The sequence below is a fragment of the Bufo gargarizans genome, chromosome 10 (assembly GCF_014858855.1).
Source record: "Bufo gargarizans isolate SCDJY-AF-19 chromosome 10, ASM1485885v1, whole genome shotgun sequence".
NCBI classification, from domain to species: Eukaryota; Metazoa; Chordata; class Amphibia; order Anura; family Bufonidae; genus Bufo; species Bufo gargarizans.
Window position 1 is genome coordinate 2,191,107 of NC_058089.1, and position 23,860 is coordinate 2,214,966.

Below are 23,860 nucleotides of genomic sequence, written 5' to 3' on the forward strand. Positions count from 1 at the left end.
TCGGTGCAGCCGTCAGCGAGCTGCTCTGTGGCCCTCATCTATGGCTCCTGGGTGTTAATTGTTTAAGAGCTGTCAGGAAACTAGAGGTAAGGGCTGCCGATGGAGCCACCCGGGCCGGAAATGACAAACTCTCTTGAGATTTTTAATGAAGGCCAATTTGGAAAGATTTGTAGTCTGAAATTAGTAGCATGCAAAAATAAAAAGTGCCCCCAAGGTGTACACAGCCGGTAAGGGTGGTCGAAATCCCTGCAAAAGACACTTTGTCTGCAATGTGTGAACACGCCTCAGCTCTTCCATGACCAAGGCCTTCTGGTGCACCCTGTGAAATGACCTGCACAGAGGAAAGTGAGCGCCATATATTGTATATGTGAAGGTATACACCTATGTGGAGATGACATGGCACAGCGGCTTTGTGTGTATAGGCACTGGTTTGTGTACATGTCTGTTTAGTTTGTACGTTATCTATGCAGTGCATATTGTTCTTATGGAATATTATTCTGTTGCATTTTATTTTTTCGTTTTAGATTTGAGGCTTTTGAGTACAAGTCTGTGATGAAATGTTCCCAAAAGCAGTTGATGACTGGCCCGTTGGACCCGTAGTGGGGCTGTGTATGTCCGTTCAGGTCCGGCGCTCAGTGGGGGGCCCGCTCCTTGGGGAGGCCGTTTGTTGCCCTCCTTCCTGGTGCTGGTCTCTGTTTTGGTGGGATGGCTATTTCACCACTTTTAGGCGGCTGCTTCCTCCCTTTCAGATTGGAGTTCAGAATACGACACAGGAAAGAGCCTCGAGCGGCCAAGTCCTGCTGAGTTTTTTTTTTTTTTTTTTAAGCCTGTGAAAAGAATGAATAATTCAGCAGTAAGCATGCCTGCAGCCGCCCATTCGGGAGCTTTGATCTGCGAATCAGGCGGCCGCATGAATGCCCTTATTGTCATGTTATGTGTACACAGTGTGTGAATTATTGAAAATAGTGAGGCCTGAGCCTCATCTGGTAGAGATTACAGTGCAGGCATGCTGGGTGAGGGCTGTAATTGAAAGTCCCCAGATGCTGTTTATTGGCCCCGTCACGTGACCCCCCGCAGTAAAGCCTCCGCTGCACACGGGGCCCGGCCCGCCGCCCTCCCATTCACCGCTGTCTCTACCTAAGCACCTGCTCGTAATATTTTCACAGTTTGAAAATGGATTCTTTACCTATTGTGCGCCCGACTTACTGCATGGCACTACTTAACTCGTTGTTGACTTGCAAATCTAAGACCCTTCCTCCCTTTTTATAAAAAACATTTTTTGGGGGGAGCTCAAAGGATTTTGTGACTAAGCGGATTTCATAGGGAGATGAAGGGGAAGCTTGGATTTCAGAAGTGTGCCTGTTTGCCTTTGTGACGAAGTGAGGCGGGAAATTCAAGTTCAAGTTGTCCGAGGCTTTCAGGAAAGGAGCCCCATGCAAAATGGTGGAATGAAAGCAGAGTTAAACTCCTGGGGGTCATCCGAGGAAGCTCGGGATCTTCTGGTTGGCATCCTTTAAATTAATCCTTTATGAAGGTTGCTGTAATTTTTCCTTTTTGTTGCTCCGATCTCTGGTCACATGACCATGTCCATGCAGCTCTTATTTCCTGCGATGTTATGTCCATACAGGGGGAGGGTCTGTAGCTGGGTGGGAGGAGCTTTGAACTAGCTGGGCGTTGTTGGGGGTGGAGCTGTGGCAGAGAAAGGAGAATTGCATCATGGGTTTGGTTGGATACAGCAACAGGAAGTGCTAGATACAGGATGGGAACAGCCACATGGTGCGAGTAGGTCCGGAGAGCCCAAACTGGGGAAAAAGCAGGGATAGATGTGCATGATGTAAGCAGCTACAGAACACCGTAGTAATCCCTGGAAACCGCCTGAAGTTTTAAGTTAAAGGGAAATGTGACTATTTAAAAAAAAATATACACTTCATGAATGTCAATCGAGCCAAACTTTCGAGCAGCCGACTAATGTGTATGTTGGTCTCTGGACTCTTCCACTACAGAAGATGGGATTTTGGCTGCAGGATCCTTTTTTGTTCTCTGGGACATGAGCCGCCAGCAGAGGGGAGTCTCCGAGCAGATTTTTCCCGCTTTCCCATTCACGACACTTGCACTCTCGGCTGAGCAGGGATTTGTATGGACGAATCAGGAGAGAGAGAAAAGAAGAGATTTGCACCCAGGTCCCCAGTACTGCATCGCGGATGACCTTGTTATCGCTGTGATTGTGGATATTCCAGGCGGCTGTGCACACTGCTGTAGAAGGCGCTGTGCCTGCGCTGGTTGATGGGCGCAGTGTTACTGGAGTGTTTGCGCTGGAGACGTGGGAGGTTTAGGTCATCCTGCAGTCCCCAGATATGGGGCTGGACGGCAGCGCTGGTTATGTCTGTGAACTCCATATTTACTGAGGTAGAGATTCTCAGCATTCCAGGTAGACTGAGGATGGCCTCATGCACACGACTGTTTTGGTCCGCATCTGAGGCGCAGTTTTTTACGGCTTGGATGCGGACCCATTCACTTCAATGGGGCCGTAAAAGATGCAAACAGTGTGCTGTCCGCATCCGTTGCTCTGTACCATGGTCCGCAAAAAAAATATAACCTGTCCTATTCTTGTCCGTTTTGCGGATAATAGGCAGTTATATCAATGGCTGTCCGTGCCGCTCTGCACATTGCGGAACACACACACACAGACGCCATCCATGTTTTGCGGATCCGCAATTTGCGGACTCCAAAACGCACAACGGTCTTGTGCATGTAGCCGATGTCACAGGTGTGCGCGGGACCCAGCAGGACAAGAAACCCTGCCATCCTGCACGCCATGTACTAGCCGGAACCCGTCCATTATACGTCCCTTCTTTCTAAATGACAAAGTAGGAAAAGTGGTGTAATATTAAACCGTTCTGCTGTGAGCGGCTGCTGCGTGTGCTGAGGTTCATACAGGGACGCCGCGTACGGGTGAGAAATGGTTAGCACTGGTGTCCGACTAAGGACATCTGCGTGAAAGTCGTACCGATAGGGGCTTAGATTGTGAGCCCCTTTGTGGACAGCGTGATAATGTCTGTACAGCGCTGCGGAATATGTAAGGGAGGGAAATAAAAAGACATTTATTTCTCCCTTCATGGCATTTTGCATTGATAGAGCTTCTTTGCCATTGAAGTCTGCCACATAATACAGCACGGATACAAAAACCGCGCACGGCCGCACTGTGTCAATATGACGTAATGTACCAGCCTCGTATACGATGACAGCCGGGATCGGGGCAGAGATGGAGGGACCCATGGTCCACATAGAACACACAGGGTTTTAGAACTCCCATTCTGGTGTACCCCAAACCACCTTGTATAACCCAGATCCATGTTTTTGGCACTCACTGGAAACCAGTATACAGCCAGTATGCGTTGGGCTCGTTCTCCGCGGGCCACGTAGCAGCTGCAGACTGACGCTGTGGTCTCCAGTCTGTGGCCCTGTTTGGTCACAGCTGGAGAGCCACCGGTAAAGGCCGCTGCTTCTAGGGTACATACTAGCTTGACGGACCCTGTGAGCTGTAGGAGGCCACGTCAGATTGTGGTGCATGTACATACAGTGTTCATCACATGTAATTCGCTGGGAACCTGGTGTGTGGACAGTCCAGCCGAAAATCTCCTGTTCCTGCTTCATGCGGTGCTTATGTATGTAATCTGCTGTGCATTGACTTTTCTATTTATTATTGCAGGTAGGAATGAATTAATAGCGCGATACATCAAGTTACGGACAGGGAAGACGCGGACCAGGAAGCAGGTGAATAATTTGCTTTTCTCTACTCTTCATGTGACTTGGTGAATTGTCGGTCAATTGCATGAAAATTGCTAATCCTGATCCTGTGCCACAAGTGGTTCACTCACAAATGTGCATCAGCGCCCAATAACTGTGCATAAAGGGCCACGGTCTCCACCATCCTCAGCTCCTCATATAGTGCAGCCGGTGATATTAGTGACTCCTATGGATGGAAAAGTCTCTGCACTTTGTCATAAGGTAGTGATCATGGGGGGCTGGGACATCTCTGCACTCATCCTATTGACTAACACTAGTTATCCACGTTTCTGTATACGACTGTTATGGGAAGTAGCTTTTTCCTGCAATGGATCACCGACAGTAACACAACGCTGTGATGGCTACTGGTAGAAGTCTTCGGCTTCTTCAGTGTCATCCTTTGACCCTCAAATCAGCCAGACGTACATTCTGACACTAGAGGCAGGACCATGTGGCCGAACCCCACAAATGGCCGGGGTCTGACACTAGAGCCGGGATGGGGTGGCCATATGCTAAAAACAGCCGGGGTCTGACCCTAGAGGCAGGACGGGGCGGCCGTATCCTACAAACAGCCGGGGTCTGACCCTAGAGGCAGGACGGGGCGGCCGTATCCTACAAACAGCCGGGGTCTGACCCTAGAAGCAGGACGGGGTGGCCGTATCCTACAAACAGCCGGGGTCTGACCCTAGAGGCAGGACGGGGCGGCCGTATCCTACAAACAGCCGGGGTCTGACCCTAGAAGCAGGACGGGGCGGCCGTATCCTACAAACAGCCGGACCGTGTGGCTGAACCCCACAAACGGCCGGGGTCTGACACTAGAGCTGGGATGGTTGAGCCATATACTACAAACAGCCGGGGTCTGAAACTACAGCCAGGATAGTGCGGCGGTATCCTACAAACAGCCGAGGTCTCAAACTAGAGACGGGATGTGCAGCCATATCCTACAAAAAGCCAGGGTCTGAAACTACAGGCGGGATGGTGCGACCATATCCTACAAACAGCCAGGGTCAGATCCTAGAGGCGGGGCGATGTGGCCAAAACCTACAAACAGCCGGGGTCTGACCCTAGAGGCGGGATGGTGCGGCCGTATCCTACAAACAGCCGGGGTATGACCCTAGAGGCGGGATGGTGCGGCCGTATCCTACAAACAGCCGGGGTCTGACCCTAGAGGCGGGATGGTGCGGCCGTATCCTACAAACACCCGGGGGCTGACCCTAGAGGCGGGATGGTGCGGCCGTATCCTACAAACAGCCGGGGTCTGACCCTAGAGGCGGGACGGGGCGGCCGTATCGCACAAACTGCTGGGGGTTGACACTAGAGCCGGGATGGTGCGGCCATATCCTACAAACAGCCGGGGTCTGAAAGTAGAGGCATGACCATGTGGCCAAACCCCACAAACAGCCGGGGACTGACACTAGAGGCGGAACGGGGCGGACGTATCCTACAAACAGCCGGGGTCTGACCCTAGAGGCGGGATGGTGCGGCCGTATCCTACAAACAGCTGGGGTCTGACCCTAGAGGCGGGATGGTGCTGCCGTATCCTACAAACAGCCGGGGTCTGACCCTAGAGGCGGGATGGTGCGGCTGTATCCTACAAACAGCCAGGGGCTGACCCTAGAGGCAGGATGGTGCGGCCGTATCCTACAAACCGCCGGAGTCTGACCCTAGAGGCGGGATGGTGCGGCCGTATCCTACAAACACCCGGGGGCTGACCCTAGAGGCGGGATGGTGCGGCCGTATCCTACAAACACCCGGGGGCTGACCCTAGAGGCGGGATGGTGCGGCCGTATCCTACAAACACCCGGGGGCTGACCCTAGAGGCGGGATGGTGCGGCCGTATACTACAAACAGCCGGGTCTGACCCTAGAGGCGGGATGGTGCGGCCGTATCCTACAAACACCCGGGGTCTGACCCTAGAGGCGGGATGGTGCGGCCGTATCCTACAAACACCCGAGGTCTGACCCTAGAGGCGGGACGGGGCGGCCGTATCGCACAAACTGCTGGGGGTTGACACTAGAGCCGGGATGGTGCGGCCATATCCTACAAACAGCCGGGGTCTGAAAGTAGAGGCATGACCATGTGGCCAAACCCCACAAACAGCCGGGGACTGACACTAGAGGCGGAACGGGGCGGACGTATCCTACAAACAGCTGAGGTGGCTGAACCCCAGCCGGGGACTGACACTAGAGGCGGAACGGGGCGGATGTATCCTACAAACAGCTGAGGTGGCTGAACCCCAGCCGGGGACTGACACTAGAGCCGGGATGAAGCAGCCGAACCCTCTAAACATCTGGGGACGTGCACTGCACATGTGACACTTGTTGGCTAGTACAACTTAAATGTGGCTCTTGGTAAAATTGATGGAAGCGAAGCTTGTGGTTGCACGATATTATCAGGATCAGATTAAAATGTCTTTTAGCATTTCTAAAGGAACTTTCACATTTGCGGCAAAGGATTCCGGCAGGCACTCCCGTCGCCGGAACTGCCTGCTGGATCCGTCAAAACGCATGAAAACTGATGGCATTTGTCAGACAAATCAGGATCCTGATCCGTATGACAAATGCATTGAAGTGCCGATCCGTCTCTCCGGTGTCATCTGGAAAAATGGATCCGGCATTTTTATTTTATTTTATTTTTGCATTTTTTGCGGTCTGAGCATGTGCAGACCGCAATGCCGGATCCGTTTTGCCGGAACACTCGGGCTTTATCCGGCGTTAATGCTTGTCAATAGGAAAAAATGCCGGATCTGGCATTCCGGCAAGTGTTACGGAATTTTGGACGGAGATAAAACCGTAGCATGCTGCGGTATTATCTCCGTCCTGAAAATTCGAAAAGACTGAACTGAAGACGTCCTGAACGGATTTCTCTCCATTCAGAATGCATTAGGATAAAACTGATCGGTTCTTTTCCGGTATTGAGCCCCTAGGATGGAACTCTAAAAGAATAACGCTAGTGTGAAAGTACCGTAACGCTGCAGTGTATTGCCTGAAAACAAAAAATACATTTAACTGATACAACGCGAATTGGCTCGTTACCATCACGCAGTTACAAAACCAAAGAAGTGGTATTCTAGAGGGAGAGAGCGCACAGCTGAAGAGGGTTCACACAGTACTGATCCTGAGAGCAGCCTTCAGAGCACCATTCACAATTCTGCCTTTTGCTATTGGAAGCAGTCACTGAGTTTGTTATTAAGCACACCCCTAACAGATTAGCCAAGTTCCTATAATGCCAGGGCCAGTTATTTTTTTCCCCCCTGAATCATATTGGTGAATGGTGCTGTGTGTAATGACTCTTCCCAAAATGTTTAAGCTTTGACCTTTTGTGTAAAGTGCAGCTCTGGGAGTACATAATACAGGCTCAGGACACAGTAGAGGTGAGGTTTGAATCCGCTCACCTGATTTCAGCATCGGTGCACGAACACAGGGCCAGCTCCCAGGGAGGACGGTCCGAAACTACAAAAGGCGTTCAGCACTCGATAGAATTCATATCTTTATTTCATGTAGGACACACAAAAAAGGTTAAATGACTGCAGCCTGAAGGTTTCCAGTGCCGGAGCGTGAAACACATGGATAAGACTGAATACCGCAGCAGCTGGGAAAAGCCAAAAGCAGGAGAAACCAAAAAAAACTAAACCTGGATAAAGAGAACGAAAACAAAATAAACAGAACTGTAATAAAATATATCAAGTCAGATCTTTTATTCCTAGCGAGGGATGAGCGAATCTCATATTTTGAATTGATGAAACGCAGCATTTCCGATCCCGAATGTAGACGTTTATCTGCGGCGGCTTTATATGTTATTAATCGACACCAATGTAATAATAACTCAAATGTATTGTAACGGTAGAACGCCCCAGCGGAGGAGGCGATCGGAGAAAAGCGCTTCTCGTTAGTCACATTCCACATGCTATGACTCGGGACGAGCGAATTTCATGTTATGAAGTTCATTTGCGCTTCGTTTGGTGGTAAAAGCAGAATTGCCTTACGGTTTGTTACCACGGACCATGACGCAATTCCACGATGGAATGTATAATGGAATGCCTTTAGAGGCTTTCCGTTATTCATTCCGTCATAATAGAAGTCTATAGGGAGTCCTCTCCTGCATAACGGAATTGAGGCGGATCCGTTATGCAGCCCATAGACTTCTATTATGACGGAATGAATAACGGAATGTCTCTAAAGACGCTCCGTTATACATTCCGTTGTGGAATTGCGTTATGGTCCGTGGTAACAGAAACCGTAAGGCAATTCTGCTTTTACCACCAAATGAACTTCATAACATGAAATTTGCTCGCCCTGAGTCATAGCATGTGGAATGTGACTAATGAGAAGCGATTTTCTCCGATCGCCTCCACAACTGGGGCGTTCTACCGTTACAATACATTTGAGTTATTATTACATTGGTGTCGATTAATAACATATAAAGCCGCCGCAGATGAACGTCTACATTCGGGATCGGAAATGCTGTTTGTGTTTCATCCATTCTGGTCTGAAGATTGTGTATCGCACAGTATACGTTTTATAGTACGGACGACGTGTGGGGAGCGGCAGCTTATGGCCGAGGTCACAGCAGGGGAAACATTCGGGTGGATGTCCCCTGTTTAGAGGCGTTCACCTATTGGCAAGTTTTGCGCCTATTTTAAACGGCACTTGAAAACCTTGGGGGGATACACATGGAAGGTGCCAGGTAATATGCCGGGGTAATGCCAGGTACAAGCCGGCACCCAAGGGCCAAACTATTTTTGGTAGGAAGACCTAAAATGGTTAAATATCTCTTAATGATATTCATTATTGAGTGTAAGGATAGCCGCAGCACATCGGTTTTAGTCATAGTAATGGGCTTGTTTGCCCTGATGTGACCTCGCCCATAAGCTGCCCACACGTCGTCTGTACTATAGAGCGTATACGGTGCGATACACAGGTTACACTACTCGCCATCTTCAGAGCAGAACTGCCAATCACGTACAGTTGCAAGAAAAAGTATGTGAACCCTTTGGAATGATATGGATTTCTGCACAAATTGATCATAAAATGTGATCTGATCTTCATCTAAGTCACAACAATAGACAATCGCAGTCGGCTTAACCTAATAGCACACAAAGAGTTAACTGTTACCATGTTTTTATTGAACACACCATGTAAACATTCACAGTGCAGGTGGAAAAAGTATGTGAACCCTTGGATTTAATAACTGGTTGAACCTCCTTTGGCAGCAATAACTTCCACCAAACGTTCCCTGTAGTTGCAGATCAGACGTGCACAACGGTCAGGAGTAATTCTTGGCCATTCCTCTTTACAGAACTGTTTCAGTTCAGCAATATTCCTGGGATGTCTGGTGTGAATCGCTTTCTTGAGGTCCTGCCACAGCATCTCCATCGGGTTGAGGTCAGGACTCTGACTGGGCCACTCCAGAAGGCGGATTCTCTTCTGTTTAAGCCATTCTGTTGTTGATTTACTTCTATGCTTTGGGTCGTTGTCCTGTTGCAACATCCATCTTCTGTGGAGCTTCAGCTGGTGGACAGATGGCCTCAAGTTCTCCTGCAAAATGTCTTGATAAACTTGGGAATTCATTTTTCCTTCGATGATAGCAATCCGTCCAGGCCCTGGCGCAGAAAAGCAGCCCCAAACCATGATGCCCCCACCACCATACCTCACAGTTGGGATGAGGTTTTGAGGTTGGTGTGCTGTGCCTCTTTTTCTCCACACATAGTGTTGTGTGTTTCTTCCAAACAACTCCACTTTGGTTTCATCTGTCCACAGAATACTTTGCCAGTACTGCTGTGGAACATCCAGGTGCTCTTGTGCAAACTGTAAACGTGCAGCAATGTTTTTTGGACAGCAGTGGCTTCCTCTGTGGTGTCCTCCCATGAAATCCATTCTTGTTTAGTGTTTTACATATCGTAGATTCGCTAACAGGGATGTCAGCATATGCCAGAGACTTCTGTAAGTCTTTAGCTGACACTCTAGGATTCTTCTTCACCTCATTGAGCAGTCTGCGCTGTGCTCTTGCAGTCATCTTTACAGGACGGCCGCTCCTAGGGAGAGTAGCAGCAGTGCTGAACTTTCTCCATTTATAGACAATTTGTCTTACCGTGGACTGATGAACAGCAAGGCTTCTGGAGATACTTTTATAACCCTTTCCAGCTTTATGCAAGTCAACAATTCTTAATCGTAGGTCTTCTGAGAGCTCTTTTGTGAGAGGCATCATTCACATCAGGCAATGCTTCTTGTGAAAAGCAAACCCAGAACTGGTGTGTTTCTTATAGGGCAGCCGTAACCAACACCTCCAATCTCATCTCATTGATTGGACTCCAGTTGGCCGACACCTCACTCCAATTAGCTCTTGGAGATGTCATTAGTCTAGTGGTTCACATACTTTTTCCACCTGCACTGTGAATGTTTACATGGTGTGTTCAATAAAAACATGGTAACACTTAACTCTTTGTGTGTTATTAATTTCAGCAGACTGTGATTGTCTATTGTTGTGACTTAGATGAAGATCAGATCACATTTTATGACCAATTTGTGCAGAAATCAATCAATCCAAAGGGTTCACATACTTTTTCTTGCAACTGTAAATTGGCATTTCCAATCCAAATTACGGTTTATTAATCAACACCAAGGATATATTAAAGGGATTGTCCAGAATTAGAAAAACATGGCGGCTTTAAAAAAAAAAAACAGCACAAGTGTGCGGTATTGCAGTTCTGCCCCATTGACTGCAGTGGTACAGAGCTGCAATAGGGATGGGATGGTGCTGTTTTGAAGAAAGCAGCCATGTTTTTCTAATCCTGGACAATCCCTTTAAGTCCCTACAGGTCAAATGTATTTACAAAGTAAAACCACCCAGTGGAGGAGGTGATTAGAGAAACATTTTGGATCATTAGGTTAGTGGCATCACAAATGGGATGAATACAAGATCTGATTTATGGTGTGTGTGTGTATAATTGTATATATATGTGTGTGTGTGTGTGTGTGTATATGTGTGTGTGTGTATATATGTGTGTGTGTATATATGTGTGTGTGTGTGTATATATGTGTGTGTGTGTATAATTGTATATATGTGTGTGTGTGTGTGTGTGTATAATTGTATATGTGTGTGTGTGTGTATAATTGTATATGATGTGTGTGTGTATAATTGTATATGTGTGTGTGTGTGTATCAGTGTCTATGTGTGTGTGTGTATCCTTGTATCTGTGGTGTCTCCTTTGTCTATCTACTATGTGTGTGTGTGCTCCTTGTCTCTCTCTCTGTGTGTGTGTGTCTCCTTGTCTCTCCTGTGTGTGTGTGTCTCCTTGTCTCTGTGTGTGTGTGTGTGTCTCTTGTCTCTGTGTGTGTCTCCTTGTCTCTTTGTGTGTGGTGTGTCTCCTTGTCTCTGTGTGTGTGTCTCCTTGTCTCTGTGTGTGTGTCTCCTTGTCTCTGTTGTGTGTCTCCTTGTCTCTGTTTGTCTCCTTGTCTCTGTGTGTGTGTCTCCTTGTGTGTGTGTGTGTGTGTGTGTCTCCTTGTGTGTGTGTGTGTGTCTCCTTGTCTCTGTGTGTGTGTCTCCTTGTCTCGTGTGTGTGTGTGTCTCCTTGTCTCTGTGTTTGTGTGTCTCCTTGTCTGTGTGTGTGTGTCTCCTTGTCTCTGTGTGTGTGTGTGTCTCCTTGTGTGTGTGTGTGTCTCCTTGTGTGTGTGTGTGTCTCCTTGTGTCTGTGTGTGTGTGTGTCTCCTTGTCTGTGTGTGTGTGTGTGTCTCCTTGTCTCTGTGTGTGTGTGTGTCTCCTTGTCTCTGTGTGTGTGTGTGTCTCCTTGTCTCTGTGTGTGTGTCTCCTTGTCTCTGTGTGTGTGTTGTCTCCTTGTCTCTCTTTTGTGTGTGTAGTGTGTGCTCCTGTCTCTGTTTGATGTGTGGTCCCTTGTCCCTCGGTGATGTGTGTGTGTGTCTCCTTGTCTGTGTGTGTGTAGTCGCCCTTGTCTGGTGTGTGTGTGTGTGTCTCCTTGTCTGTGTGTGTCTCCTTGTTCTGTGTGGTGTCTCATGGTCTCGTGGTGATGTGTGTCTCCTTGTCTCTGTTTGTGTTGTGTCTCCTTGTTCATGTGTGTGTTGTGTCTCCTTGTCTGTTGTGTGTGTGTTCTCCTTGTCTGTGTGTGTGTGTGTGTGTGTGTGTATATATATGTGTGTGTGTGTGTGTGTGTGTGTGTGTGTGTTGTTCGCTTAATCCAGTCCAGTTTTCTGGTTTCTCTTGCTTTTGCCTTTCCCCAGCTGCTGCTGGATTTACGAAACTGTTTTATCTGTCTTGTCTGTGCCAAGTGTCGCCTGCGGTGATTGTAACCCTTTTTTTTTTGTCCTATTGCAATTTAGTATAACTCTGGATATACACTGTCTTCAAGATGGAAGGATAAGGGTTAGAATTAGTGTCCTCGAACCAAGAAAATAATAATAATGCCATATAGTCATCCGATAGTGCTTGGTTGCATTTATGGCCGCCTATACCAGGTCGGTGCCGTAGCTCCTTACAGCAGGTGAACCTTCTTCAGTCTGTGACTTCTGCTCATGTCATGCTCGGCACCAGTGATGGAGAAGATGAAGGTGTAACTGGTTTGTCTTTGGGCACCAGTAAAGAGCTGCGATTTTGGATTCTGAATAATGGCCTGCCGCAGCATGGCGGCACATGGTGTCCCTCTGGTCCTTTTATGGACTTCAGCCTGTGAGACCCCGTCAGCCCCTAACATTCAGCTATACCTGCCCCCTGAGCAGTCTGATGTTTGCCGGGGCACGCCGGCCAGGAACAATAGTCCCGTACATTGGCACGCATAGAATGTGGCCGGAGCCACGAGTCGGCACAGAGCGCAGCTCCTTAGTGTCGCAGTGTGGCTCATTGCACTGATGAATATTTAGTGGGGGGGTTCACCTCCCCTGAAATGTGTGCTGGTGGTACCGGCTATAGGTAATAAATAATTGTGTAGATTTTCTGCAAACCCTTCCTGTCCTCTGACCGAGGAGAGTAACTTGTGTTCCTGTCTGAAGAAAATTGCAAAAATGTCAAATGTGTTTCTTGTGTTAATTTTGTGCACATTTCTATGCGTTGTATTGTCTCTTCTTCTCTTGGAGGATGTGTAGACCAGAGCCCTAGTTCACCTGTAGTGGAGCAGTGAGGACCCCGCGCCCGTGGCCAAATATTAACCGTTTGCCCGGGCCGTCGCTGACCTGATGCCTAATAATAAATATTGATCATAACTTTTGACAGAAATCCACAGAATTCCAGATTTTTTTAAATCTATGAACAAACGAGCTCAAGTCCTGCCAGAAAACTTCTCAAACCAAAGTAGAATATATATATATTTTTGTAATTTTTTTTTAACTTCTACCCAAGTTGCAATGGTGGATTTATTTAAAACTCCGATACATTTTAAAAAAAAATTCTTTCCAGTAAGAGGCAGATTTTTAATTTTTTTTAGACTTTATATTTATTTTTTTTTCAGCTCCCAATTTTAGAGCCACAAGCTCAATTCTGCCTGGGCTATCCCTAAAATGACACCAAAATCATATTTAAAAAATAAAATAAATTTTTTTAAAAAAAATAAAGATTTCCTTTTTTTTATTTATATTTTTTAAATCTGAACCCCGTAGGTGTCTAGTCACATACAGGTCTTAGCAAGGAAGAAAGTTCGTGAAATCCAAGCCGCCATTAAGGTACGTCTGGCTTGCCCAGTTGTAGGGGCTTTTCATCTCCATGGTTACAGGCTTTTTCCTTTGTTTTCCTCCCTCCCCCTACCCTGCAGGTGTCTAGTCACATTCAGGTTCTTGCCAGAAGGAAATCTCGTGATTTTCATTCCAAGCTGAAGGTATGCGCTTCTCTGCTTCTGGGCTTGTGGTTGCTACGCATCTCACTTCCTGTTTCCCATGGTGACCGGTCGATGCTTTGTGCCGCCTTCCTTGTAACCTAGTTTTCTTGCTGCATGTGAGAGCTGTTTACATTTCTTAATACCCTCTCTGCTATTCCTCTGCAAGCAGTCACTGAATATCCTCTCTTAGCTGCACGTCTGCCCAGCGATTATCAATTAGCGGTGAATAACCACCTCAGAGCTGCAGTCGTCCGCTCGGTCCGACCCACCTTTGTGCATAAAGGCCTAAGCTTATTAAATGCAACTGGGAAACTGCTTGGCTTCGGTAAAATGAAGGCAGCGATCGGTGACGCCATCCGCAGTCGCCCGTCTAGCTCAAAGGTTGTTTCCGGTTATATGTAGATCAAGTATGATCATTGTGGAAGGAAAAGTTCTGTAACTTGCTAATAAGTCTTGTTTCAGTTCCTCCTCAAAATTCTTGCTTGCTGTCAGTGAATAGAACATTCTTGTTTACCAGGGCTGGTTTGTTCTCACAGCTGAGGGTTTCTTACACTTGTATTCAGTTTGCTACAATGTATCACATTGGTTAAATGTATCTGTTCTAAACTGAGTAGAATTGTAGCAGACCCTCAAAATCCGGCGTCAACAGGGAATGGGCCCTAACAGCAAGCAGAGATCTTGATGATGCACAGAGTGTAATGAGAGAGTTGCAGAACTTTCCATCGTACAGCGATGAGTCCTTTGGTCTATGTAAAGCCAGAAAACCTGTTCAATAGACTTCACCCTTCAGATTCCCGCAGGACGTCCGCACTATTACGACTTAAGACGACATTTAGAGGATAGAAGACTTCCCGGCAGCGGATGTGCTGGCTGGTAATCACATGTAGCAGAGATGGGTAGCCTCTGATTCAGTAAGCTAATCCGGTCAGTGACCTATAGAGCGCTGCATTGTGCCACCCTCTGTACTAACCCCACGTGTGCTGCCATGCATGCTGGGCGTTGCGGCTTGGTGGCTGGCTTGGAGTTGTAGCTGCACTGGCTGAGCAGTTGGATTTTGGGGACGAGCGCCCGTTCCCTTGCAGTCCTGTTGGCAGGCTCAACCCTTTTGCTTTGCTCGTAATCGCAGGACTTGCAGGAATGCGTTGGAGTTGCAGCGGTTTTTACACATCTGATAGACCGGCTGCATGAACGCCGGAGCATGTTAACAGATAAAGGGCTGAGGGGACCACCGATGGCCGCGTTTAACCCCTTTCTCACCAGCAGCAGGAATGAATGGCTTGTTCTGTGCCGCCCTTTCCTCTCTCTGCTTGTTCAGTAGACGTGCACCAGATGACTCCCCGGGAAATGTTCTAGATTCAGAATCTGTGGCCAAGCAAAAGCAATGTTGATGACTGGTCTCCGAAAGCTAAATATATCCGTCCCTTTCAGTTTCCTCTTCAATGAGCAATGGTTGAAAGCTTTGAAAAAAAAATTCCTTTTGATGTGAATGAAGTCTTCAGCATTTTTGAAACCCAGAATGAAAAAAAAAAAGAGATGGATTAATTACTCCTCATTAGGCAGCGAGTCGGGACACCTCTGAATGTGCATTCTTCCCAACGCCAGAGCCATTGCCGGGCTGAAATGGTCCCTTTTGTTAGTTAATTCAGCCTCGTTAATGCCGAGAGCCGGCCTTTGTGGAAAGCAGACCCGATGGCTGCTACAAGGCAATGTGGCTGCGGCTAGTGCGCCCTCAAAGGTGAACCTGATCGATAGAAGCCCCTAGAACAGGCCTTAACTGTGGAATCTGAAGGGTTAAGTCCCGTTAATTGACCCTTTATAGAATAGTCTGCAGAGGGGACCGCCATCTTGTTTTACACCAATGGTATTAAGAAAATGTTCCCGCTCTCTTCCGACCTGTGCCCTGTTTTTCAGTTTGTATTTATTGTCTATGACCCCCTCCCCCATATGTGTCTCGTCTGATTAGTGGCCATACACATTAGTCTGAAGTTGATCAAAATGGATGAATTCAACCAAAACCAGCATCAGTTGAAATGGGCAATCATTTAGCCGACCGATGAGGGACCATTACTGTCTATTGTGTTAGGTCCAATAGTCGGATAGAAGATCCTTCATTCTAAGAAATATCATCATTTGTGGATGGAAGACGAGCGTCCCCCGAAGAATTGTTCCTCCTGCTCCAGAACCCGGTGAACATGTCTGGCCAGTCTGAACAACGGCCAACATGGACTCCAGCGTTCGCCAGGTTGTCAGCCGACTTCTAGTGTGTATGGCCTCCCTATGTATTGCTGAGCCCCGCGCGGTTTACAAGGAGTATACAAAGCAGTTCCTATAAACTCGCCTCATGTTATGTATTACGGTTTTATCCTCATTGCTTTCCATGTGCAGCGCGAGATTGTTAGAAATGCGCAGCTTTATACAGAAATACCTATTCTGTATCCTGACGAGGGTCACGGTCAGAGTCGGGCTCTGCACCAGTCATGGCTGCCTTCTATGGAGCCTATAAGGCAAATAAACTGGGGTCGGAGGAGGCAGAGTGCCCGGAGCCAGGCATAAAACACTGGTCAGGCGACAGATTTGCTGAGTAGCGGTGATCAACGTGCCCCTCGCGAGAAATCGAACACTGCCACGATTTCTTGTAACGGGGGTGATGATCCCATTCATTTCTATGGCATCACTGCTACTGGGCGAATCTGGCTGCGTGACCAGTACGTCTGCCCAGTGCTCGTGGAGATCTTCAGGATTTTCTCCATAGTGAACCCACAACGAGCGTCCAGTACACATCTGCTAAACCAGAATACTGTGCCGTTCTGCTGTCCGGGTATGTTCACACCCAGGAGACGCGTGTCAGTGATTTCTGCAATGACTCCATTCACCTGTATGGAACCGATTGGCAGAAATGTCTGTACCCAAATCTGCTGCGTGTGAACGTTTCCTAAAAGAATGGATCGCCTCGTTTGTCCAGCTGCTTTCTATGTCCTTTGTAAATAGTTTTGTGTGGTGTTGAGTTATTTTTGCTTTACGCCAACCTTTTAACACACTGTTTGTATTGTATTCAGGTGACAAACATGGTAAGTTACTGACCCGACTCGTGACCCCCGTTTTGGCTTTTGCAGTGTTTGGCTGTTCGCTTTGACTTGTGCCCCCAGCTTGTCCTGTGTTACCCCCAACCACACACCAGCAGTAGCTTTGGGTCAGTTATCAAGGCCCCCGGGGTGACGAGCCCAATCCCTCACCAGTATTTGGACCAGTGAGTTAGGCTAAAGCATGAAGGCCGTGCCTGCATGTGTACAGACTGCTATAACGACTGCTTTGACGTGTCTGCCGTCATGTGCCAGTGGCCCAGCCGTAGACGCCAGTACTGAGGATAATAGGTGGTGTAGTACTGACTGACAAATGGTCATATTATAGGGTTGACTGCAGCCATCCTGGAATGTTAATCCGGCCATCCCCTCTCTCCGAGTAGCAGATCTGTGGCTTCCATGAAAAGTAGTCTTCATTAGGAACCGTGACTGCATCTTACGGATCTGACCTAGAGCCAGGCGTCCAGGTCCAGCCGGGTCTCCCCGGGAATTAGGAACTAGCGGCATTGCTGACCTACAAAGGAAGCTGACGTGAATACAGCGATTTGAGGACTGGACTGATGAGCAGAGATCTCATTAAGAGGTTTTTATGGCATGGTCCCAGCAATGGGGGTGCCCAGTCCTTAGCATTAACTCTCCGCTGGGGACTGTTCTTGGGATTGGTAGGATTATCGGCCCTCAGCCGCCACCAAACAGACTAGTCAATCTCTAGCCCAGGCATGCCCAAACTGTGGCCCTCCAGCTGTTGCAAAACTACAACTCCCAGTATTCCCTAATAGCTGTAAGCTATCCAGGCATGCTGGGAGTTGTAGTTTTGGAACAGCTGGAGGGCCGCAGTTTGGACATGCCTGCTCTAGCCCATTTCTATCCTGGGAACACGAGACCTGTTTTCTGTATTTGGGGACTGAGGGGGACCCCCTCTGACGCTAGAACGAAGGGCCGGCATTTTCTTCTGATGCCCTGTACCTCCGACCTCTTAGCATCATCTGTCGGGGCAGAGTCAGGAGCTCCCCATACATTAGACTGCTGACCGAATCCAGCTTTCTCAGCAGGTTCAGTCCGAATACACGAACATCTATGGGAGTCTTATCTCCTACTGGTGAGAGACGAGGTGCCATCAGGAGTACATGTCGTGGATTTTCCTGCATTTCGCACCAAATCTGGACCAAAATCTGCATATGTTACTTATAGATTTTGACATGATCTCACCCTTGCAAAGATGAAATGTGGACTGAAAATCGGCAGCACTGGTTCATTTGAGCACTGTGCAGATGAGATCTTGACTTAGCTGGTACTGAAAAGCCACACGTAACACGCATTGTGTGCATGTGGCCTGTTCACCTGACAGCTAGGGATAAGGCTGCTGACCAGGCCGACGGCACTCGCTTCCAGTCCGTTAAAGGCGTTTTGTGATCTATTACACAAGGTTTAACTGAGGTCCAAACACGGCAAACCCTCTAAGGTACCGGTCCAGTTCTCTGCTCTCCGTGCCCTCGTTTAGAAAGCGACACGTCACATGCCTGCGAGTAGCAGCCACCAGACATGATCCTGCTTTCTAAACACGGAGCCGCTCCATAGTGGAGAAATGGGGAAAGTTTGTTATAAAGTGTATTATTTTACTCTGTTGGTCCCTTTAAAACCCTGTTTTATGCATCAGAAACCCTTTAATGGCTGCAGTTACCGGTTCACTCTGTAGGTGACGACCCCCAGGTGAGAGTAGTGGCGCCGCCGTTAGGTTCTGCATAGCTGCATGCCGCCATTACAACATCGTATGTTTAATACTCACGCTTGTAGCTGCACAACCACCGACTGTCCGCACAGGGTTCAATAACCGCATGCTAACTGTTGTATTAAAGGATCAAACCGCCAAGGACAAAGCATTGCAACACATGGCAGCCATGTCCTCTGCCCAGATTGTGTCCGCCACCGCCATTCACAACAAGCTGGGACTACCAGGGATTCCACGTCCAGCCTTTACTGCTGCACCCGGGGTAAGTGTGCATTCTGTGGTCAGTGGTCTGCCACAACTCCCAGCCTGTGACTCGGTGCATGCTGAGAGTTGTGGTCCTACAACATTAAGCTTGTGTTGTGTGAAGCTTCACATTGGGGAGACTGTACGTAAAATATTAGAGAACTGGATCAATAGGTATTCCAACATGTAATGGGGGTCATTTATTAGAGAGCGGCATGTCACCCGTCAGTCTGCATACACCGGTCAGATCTGAAATCTACGGCGGACAGAGTACGTTTCTGGTGTCGTGTGCGCCCACACCCCACACACTCTATGGAAAAGTGGGGAGGCTGTTGGAGAAAGCCACAAAATAGCAAATGGTGTCACAAATCTGCACATGCGCCAATGTTTGCGCCACTCTGACGCAGAACTGTAATAAACGCGCCCCCAATGTCTATCAGCCGTCCATTCATGTTAATAAAAGCATAGAGCAGATGAACGGGTGTTCTGGATTAGCAAATGGACTCTGCCGCCCAATGAGTGAGTGGACAATGGCGGTGCTACTAACTTCTCACATCTTCAGCCTTTTCTAATTGGTTTCTCATTGTGTCTTCCACTTCCTTTTCTTGTTCGTTGCAGATAAGACCAATGTTTGACATGCACTAGTTTTTATATTTGGCCTCCATTTTACTGAAACCAGCCCCGTCCGGGTGACTACGAGCAAATCACTGATGCCGCAGCTCCCGTGCAGACCTATGCGTCTCCATGGTAACAGCCTACACACACCCGCAGTAACTGGTCATTCCTTCCCCTGCGCGCTCTTCTGATGGGGGATGCCGGGTCTGCTTGTGATCTTCACCACTCTTGGACCCATAGCTTTGCACAGGAGCTGTATGCACACGGGGGCTGCAGATTTGGCATCTCTATTTGCAACCCTTCATATTAGATGCAGTAACGATGTGCAAGCCGTTATGTCTTACCATGAGAAACTTGCATCACGTGTGTAAAGACGGCTTGACCTTTCCATTGACGTCCTTTTCTTTCCATTGACAGTACTGGCCAGGAATGCTTCAGACAGGGCAGCCGGGCTCCTCACAAGAGTAAGTCCGTGACATCCGTGCATGTAGAGCATTATCATCCCCATGTATGTAGTGCTCCGAGCATCGCCGTCTCTTCATGTATCTGAAGGATTCGCGCTTCACCCAGGATTCACAGCTAAAGGGTTCAGCAAATAAATGTTTAGAATGAAAAGTTATACAAATTACCAGTATCATTTCTGTATCCATTCTTGTTTCAAGATCTCTGCTTGCAGTTATTCAAAGGGAACCTGCCTTGTTTACTACCAGTGGACATGTGATGGACACGCGTGTGCACGCTCTGGTGCAGCCGGAACTCTGTCAAGCCTTGCACTTTTATAAAATGTATTTTAATCTTTAGCCACTCAGTAGTGAACTATGAAGGTGTTGATTGAGGGCAAGCAGAAATCTTAGAGGACCCGTCACCACAAAACGCAATACAAGCTGACATTCTGTACGTCTGTCATTTATACATTTATATCTTTGCTTTTTCCACTTCCTGTGAACAGCTATCGGTACAGGAGGGAGGGGCTACCTGGGACTGACAGCTATCCGTACAGGAGGGAGGGGTTACCGGGGACTGACAGCTATCGGTACAGAAGGGAGGGGCTACCAGGGACTGACAGCTATCGGTACAGGAGGGAGGGGCTATCGGGAACTGACAGCTATCGGTACAGGAGGGAGGGGTTACCGGTGACTGACAGCTATCAGTACAGGAGGAGGAGTTACCGGTGACTGACAGCTATCAGTACAGGAGGAGGAGTTACCGGTGACTGACAGCTATCAGTACAGGAGGAGGAGTTACCGGTGACTGACAGCTATCAGTACAGGAGGAGGAGTTACCGGTGACTGACAGCTATCAGTACAGGAGGAGGAGTTACCGGTGACTGACAGCTATCAGTACAGGAGGAGGAGTTACCAGTGACAGGTATCAGTACAGGGGGAGGAGTTACCAGGGACTGACAGCTATCGGTACAGGAGGGAGGGGTTACCGGTGACTGACAGCTATCAGTACAGGAGGAGGAGTTACCGGTGACTGACAGCTATCAGTACAGGAGGAGGAGTTACCGGTGACTGACAGCTATCAGTACAGGAGGAGGAGTTACCAGTGACAGGTATCAGTACAGGGGGAGGAGTTACCGGTGACTGACGGCTATCTCTTCTACACACAATACCATCAATCACTGATCACCACTCCCTCCTGTACCAATGCTGGGCACAGGAGATAGAGGGGGGAAAAAGCCAAGAGATAAATGTATAAATTATTGGTTTTACTGAATCTTTTCTGACAAAACTATAACAATCTGCTCAGCATTTCCTGCTTCTTTCAGATTGCTGACAGGTACAGAGTAAAATTGTGGAAGTTGATAAAAGTTGAATGTTTTGTGACATTTATAACTTTTCTACACCAGAAAACTGACCCCGAGCTCTAATAAATGTCCTGATAAGAAATGTATGAGCTGATATGAACGTCTGTCTAATTTCTGCTTCTGTTTCAGCGTTAAGCCATTTGTCCAGCAAACCTATCCCATCCAGCCGGCAGTCACAGCGCCTCTTACAGGTAACACCCCACAGCGCCTCACTGTCAGCTGGAGCGGAGGCCGCTTCTCTGCTGATTCATATGCACGACATTCTTTTTGATCCTGCTGACTGTATACATGTCTGATACCAAAGAGAATTCTTGATGAGATATTTTCCTCGGAGTGTAGTCATTTCAAGAAAAGCTTAAATTCCTCCTGGTTTCCTCCGGGGACGAGGAGCGCAGGTGTTCATCCAAGAAAATGTAATTAAGCCGCTAGGGTAAAGCATTATGCCGAAGGGAGAGAGATGCCTGGTACGCTCTCCTCCCGCAACCACTGGCCGTGGATTACTGCAGACCTTAGAGGGGGGGCTCGGGGAGGACGTCTTAGAAGGCGTCTGGATGGTAGCTGACCTGTAGCCTTCACGGTATGGAGCCCTATGACTGCTGTGTAATGGACCCATACAATACAGATCTGTAATACTGCAGTGTGACCAGGCCAGAGAAGCTTCAAACAACCAGTACAATATTTCCAGTGTAACTCTCCCAAAAAAACTAAAAACTATTTTATGCTCTTTTTAGCGCTTCTCAACATACTGAAATATTTTTGGTTTCATCTGCCTGAAAGTGGAGAGCGATGATCCTAAGTGTGGGGTTCATGACATCCATTTGCTTTATTAAAATAAAATATTTCTCTTGTGTACCAGATCGATGTCTCCATGGTAACAGACTACAAACACGCGGTGTAGTCTGACCCAGCTTTTACATTCCCTTCCACCTGTCCCCTCTGCAGGAAGTTCAGCGACTGATAGAAATGTCTCTCCTCGTTTGGTGGTTGTTGTGCTCTTTGTAGAGGGTCCCAGGTTTTTCTTTGGACACGGGCAGCTCTTTTTTGCTGATAACCAGCTTATATATTCACTCTTCCAGGGTTTGAACCCACCGCGCCCCCGGCCTCATCAGTCCCTGCGTGGCAAGGGCGGTCCATCGGCACAACAAAGCTTCGACTGGTGGAATTTTCAGCATTTCTAGAACAGCAGCGGGACCCGGATGCAGTAAGTAAACGCCATGTCCTGCCGGAGCTCCGCAAGTCTGCTCTTGGGTCTAAATTCTGTGAATTTAAAGGGATTTTCTACTTTTCCTCAGGATAGATCACCAATAGCTGATCGGGGGGGGGATCCGACTGTATAACGAGAACGTAGCGCTCCGGCTAGAGCCCGCCATCGACCTTGCAGCGGTGAGCAGTAGAACTACAGCATCTTCACTTGACTAGAAAGGAGCCGTTGTAGTTACACTTGGTCCGCTTGCCGGAGCGCTTCGTTCTCAGACCCCCGCCGACAGGGGAAAGCAGAAAACACGGATAAAGTGACAGAAAACGGAGTCATTTTGTTGACTTTTCTATGATGGTCATTCTGGTAAGGGGTTTGTCTAATGTTAGTCCGTTTGCACATAGCAGCGCCTCCGCCATGCCCCTGTCCTGTTAGACGGGGTCATGCCGCCTCTTTGACTCATTCTTCTTTTCTGAGGCGCCGGATTCCTGCGTGGGGAAAGCTGTGTGCAGGCACCTGTCTTTTTGGCAGGCCCGGCCGGCAGCTGCAGCATGATGGAAGAGCTGTCTTTAGGTATGCTCGTGTAGATGGCATATAGAATATCTCATTCCCGGAGCATTCCTCAGAGGCCTGTCCATCATCTGCTGACACGTCTCTTCTTGTCATCGCATTTTCTTTTTGTGCTTTTCAAAAACTCCTTCCAGTCGGCGTGCTGAAATAAAGACGTGGAGCAGCCGAGACATTGGGTGACTCTTCCTGGTCGGCCTCGTTTTATTACCGCTTTATCTCCGTTATACAAGTTTTAAAGGGGTTGTCTGGGTTTTAGAGCTGAACCTGGACATGACTCGTTCTTCACCCTCCAGCCCTTATGAGTGGAGCATTTCATTCTCCGATGCTCCCCCTTTTACACTGCTAGGCGCAGGCTTCCACCTAGCACTGTTCCCGGTGACATCACTAGCACTAATGGGAGGTCTTTGGCGCTGCTGATGTCACCGGCCTCACTGCTAGGCGGAAACCTCCGCCTAACATACTGTGAGAGAGCCCGGCACGTCACCGGATATAAAGAAAAAGCCAGAAATGCTCTGATGCTCCACTCAGGGGGGCTGGGGGTGAAGAAGGGGCAACCCCTCAATGCACCAGATCAGCCTGTATTCTCCCTTAAAGGGGTTTTCCAGTCAAATGTAAATAAAGCTTGAGGGGGTTCTCTGAGAATTTTATATTGATGGCCTATCCTCAGGAGAAGTCATCCATATCGGTGGGAGTCCTTCTCCTTGCAGCTCTGTCCACTGTGTAGAAGACGGTGCTGGTCACGGCTACACTGCCTCCATTGAAGTGGATGTAACCAGCTCTGTCCATGCGCCAGCGCTACAAGGAAACGGGTAGACTACATAGAATTGTAGAAAACCCTGTGTGAGGTATGACATCCTCACAGATTTGCAGCCTCTGACAACAAGCAGTGATCTTGAAAATGGTGGTAAAATACAAAGTTTAAAAACTCTGTATAGTTCAAGTATTACAGGTTACTACCCCCGGAAGTTTAGGCGCAGTATACAGCCGGTCCCCTGATCTAGGCGACTGAAATGCT

At 48.2% G+C, this 23,860-nt stretch overlaps 1 protein-coding gene across 6 annotated transcripts in view; it reads left to right on the forward strand.

Annotated features, from left to right (window-relative positions):
• TEAD1 (TEA domain transcription factor 1) overlaps positions 1-23,860 on the forward strand; it is a 142,205-nt gene that overhangs the window by 97,151 nt on the left and 21,194 nt on the right. Inside the window, exons 4-11 of one of the 6 annotated variants that reach the window (XM_044270675.1) lie at positions 3,710-3,774; positions 13,389-13,451; positions 13,541-13,603; positions 16,660-16,671; positions 18,540-18,674; positions 19,688-19,734; positions 21,210-21,271; positions 22,157-22,281. In XM_044270675.1, coding sequence (XP_044126610.1) covers positions 3,710-3,774; positions 13,389-13,451; positions 13,541-13,603; positions 16,660-16,671; positions 18,540-18,674; positions 19,688-19,734; positions 21,210-21,271; positions 22,157-22,281 — 572 coding nt within the window. The remainder of the gene's footprint in view (positions 1-3,709; positions 3,775-13,388; positions 13,452-13,540; positions 13,604-16,659; positions 16,672-18,539; positions 18,675-19,687; positions 19,735-21,209; positions 21,272-22,156; positions 22,282-23,860) is intronic. The other 5 variants (XM_044270676.1, XM_044270678.1, XM_044270677.1 and 2 more) reach the window with 5 other exon arrangements.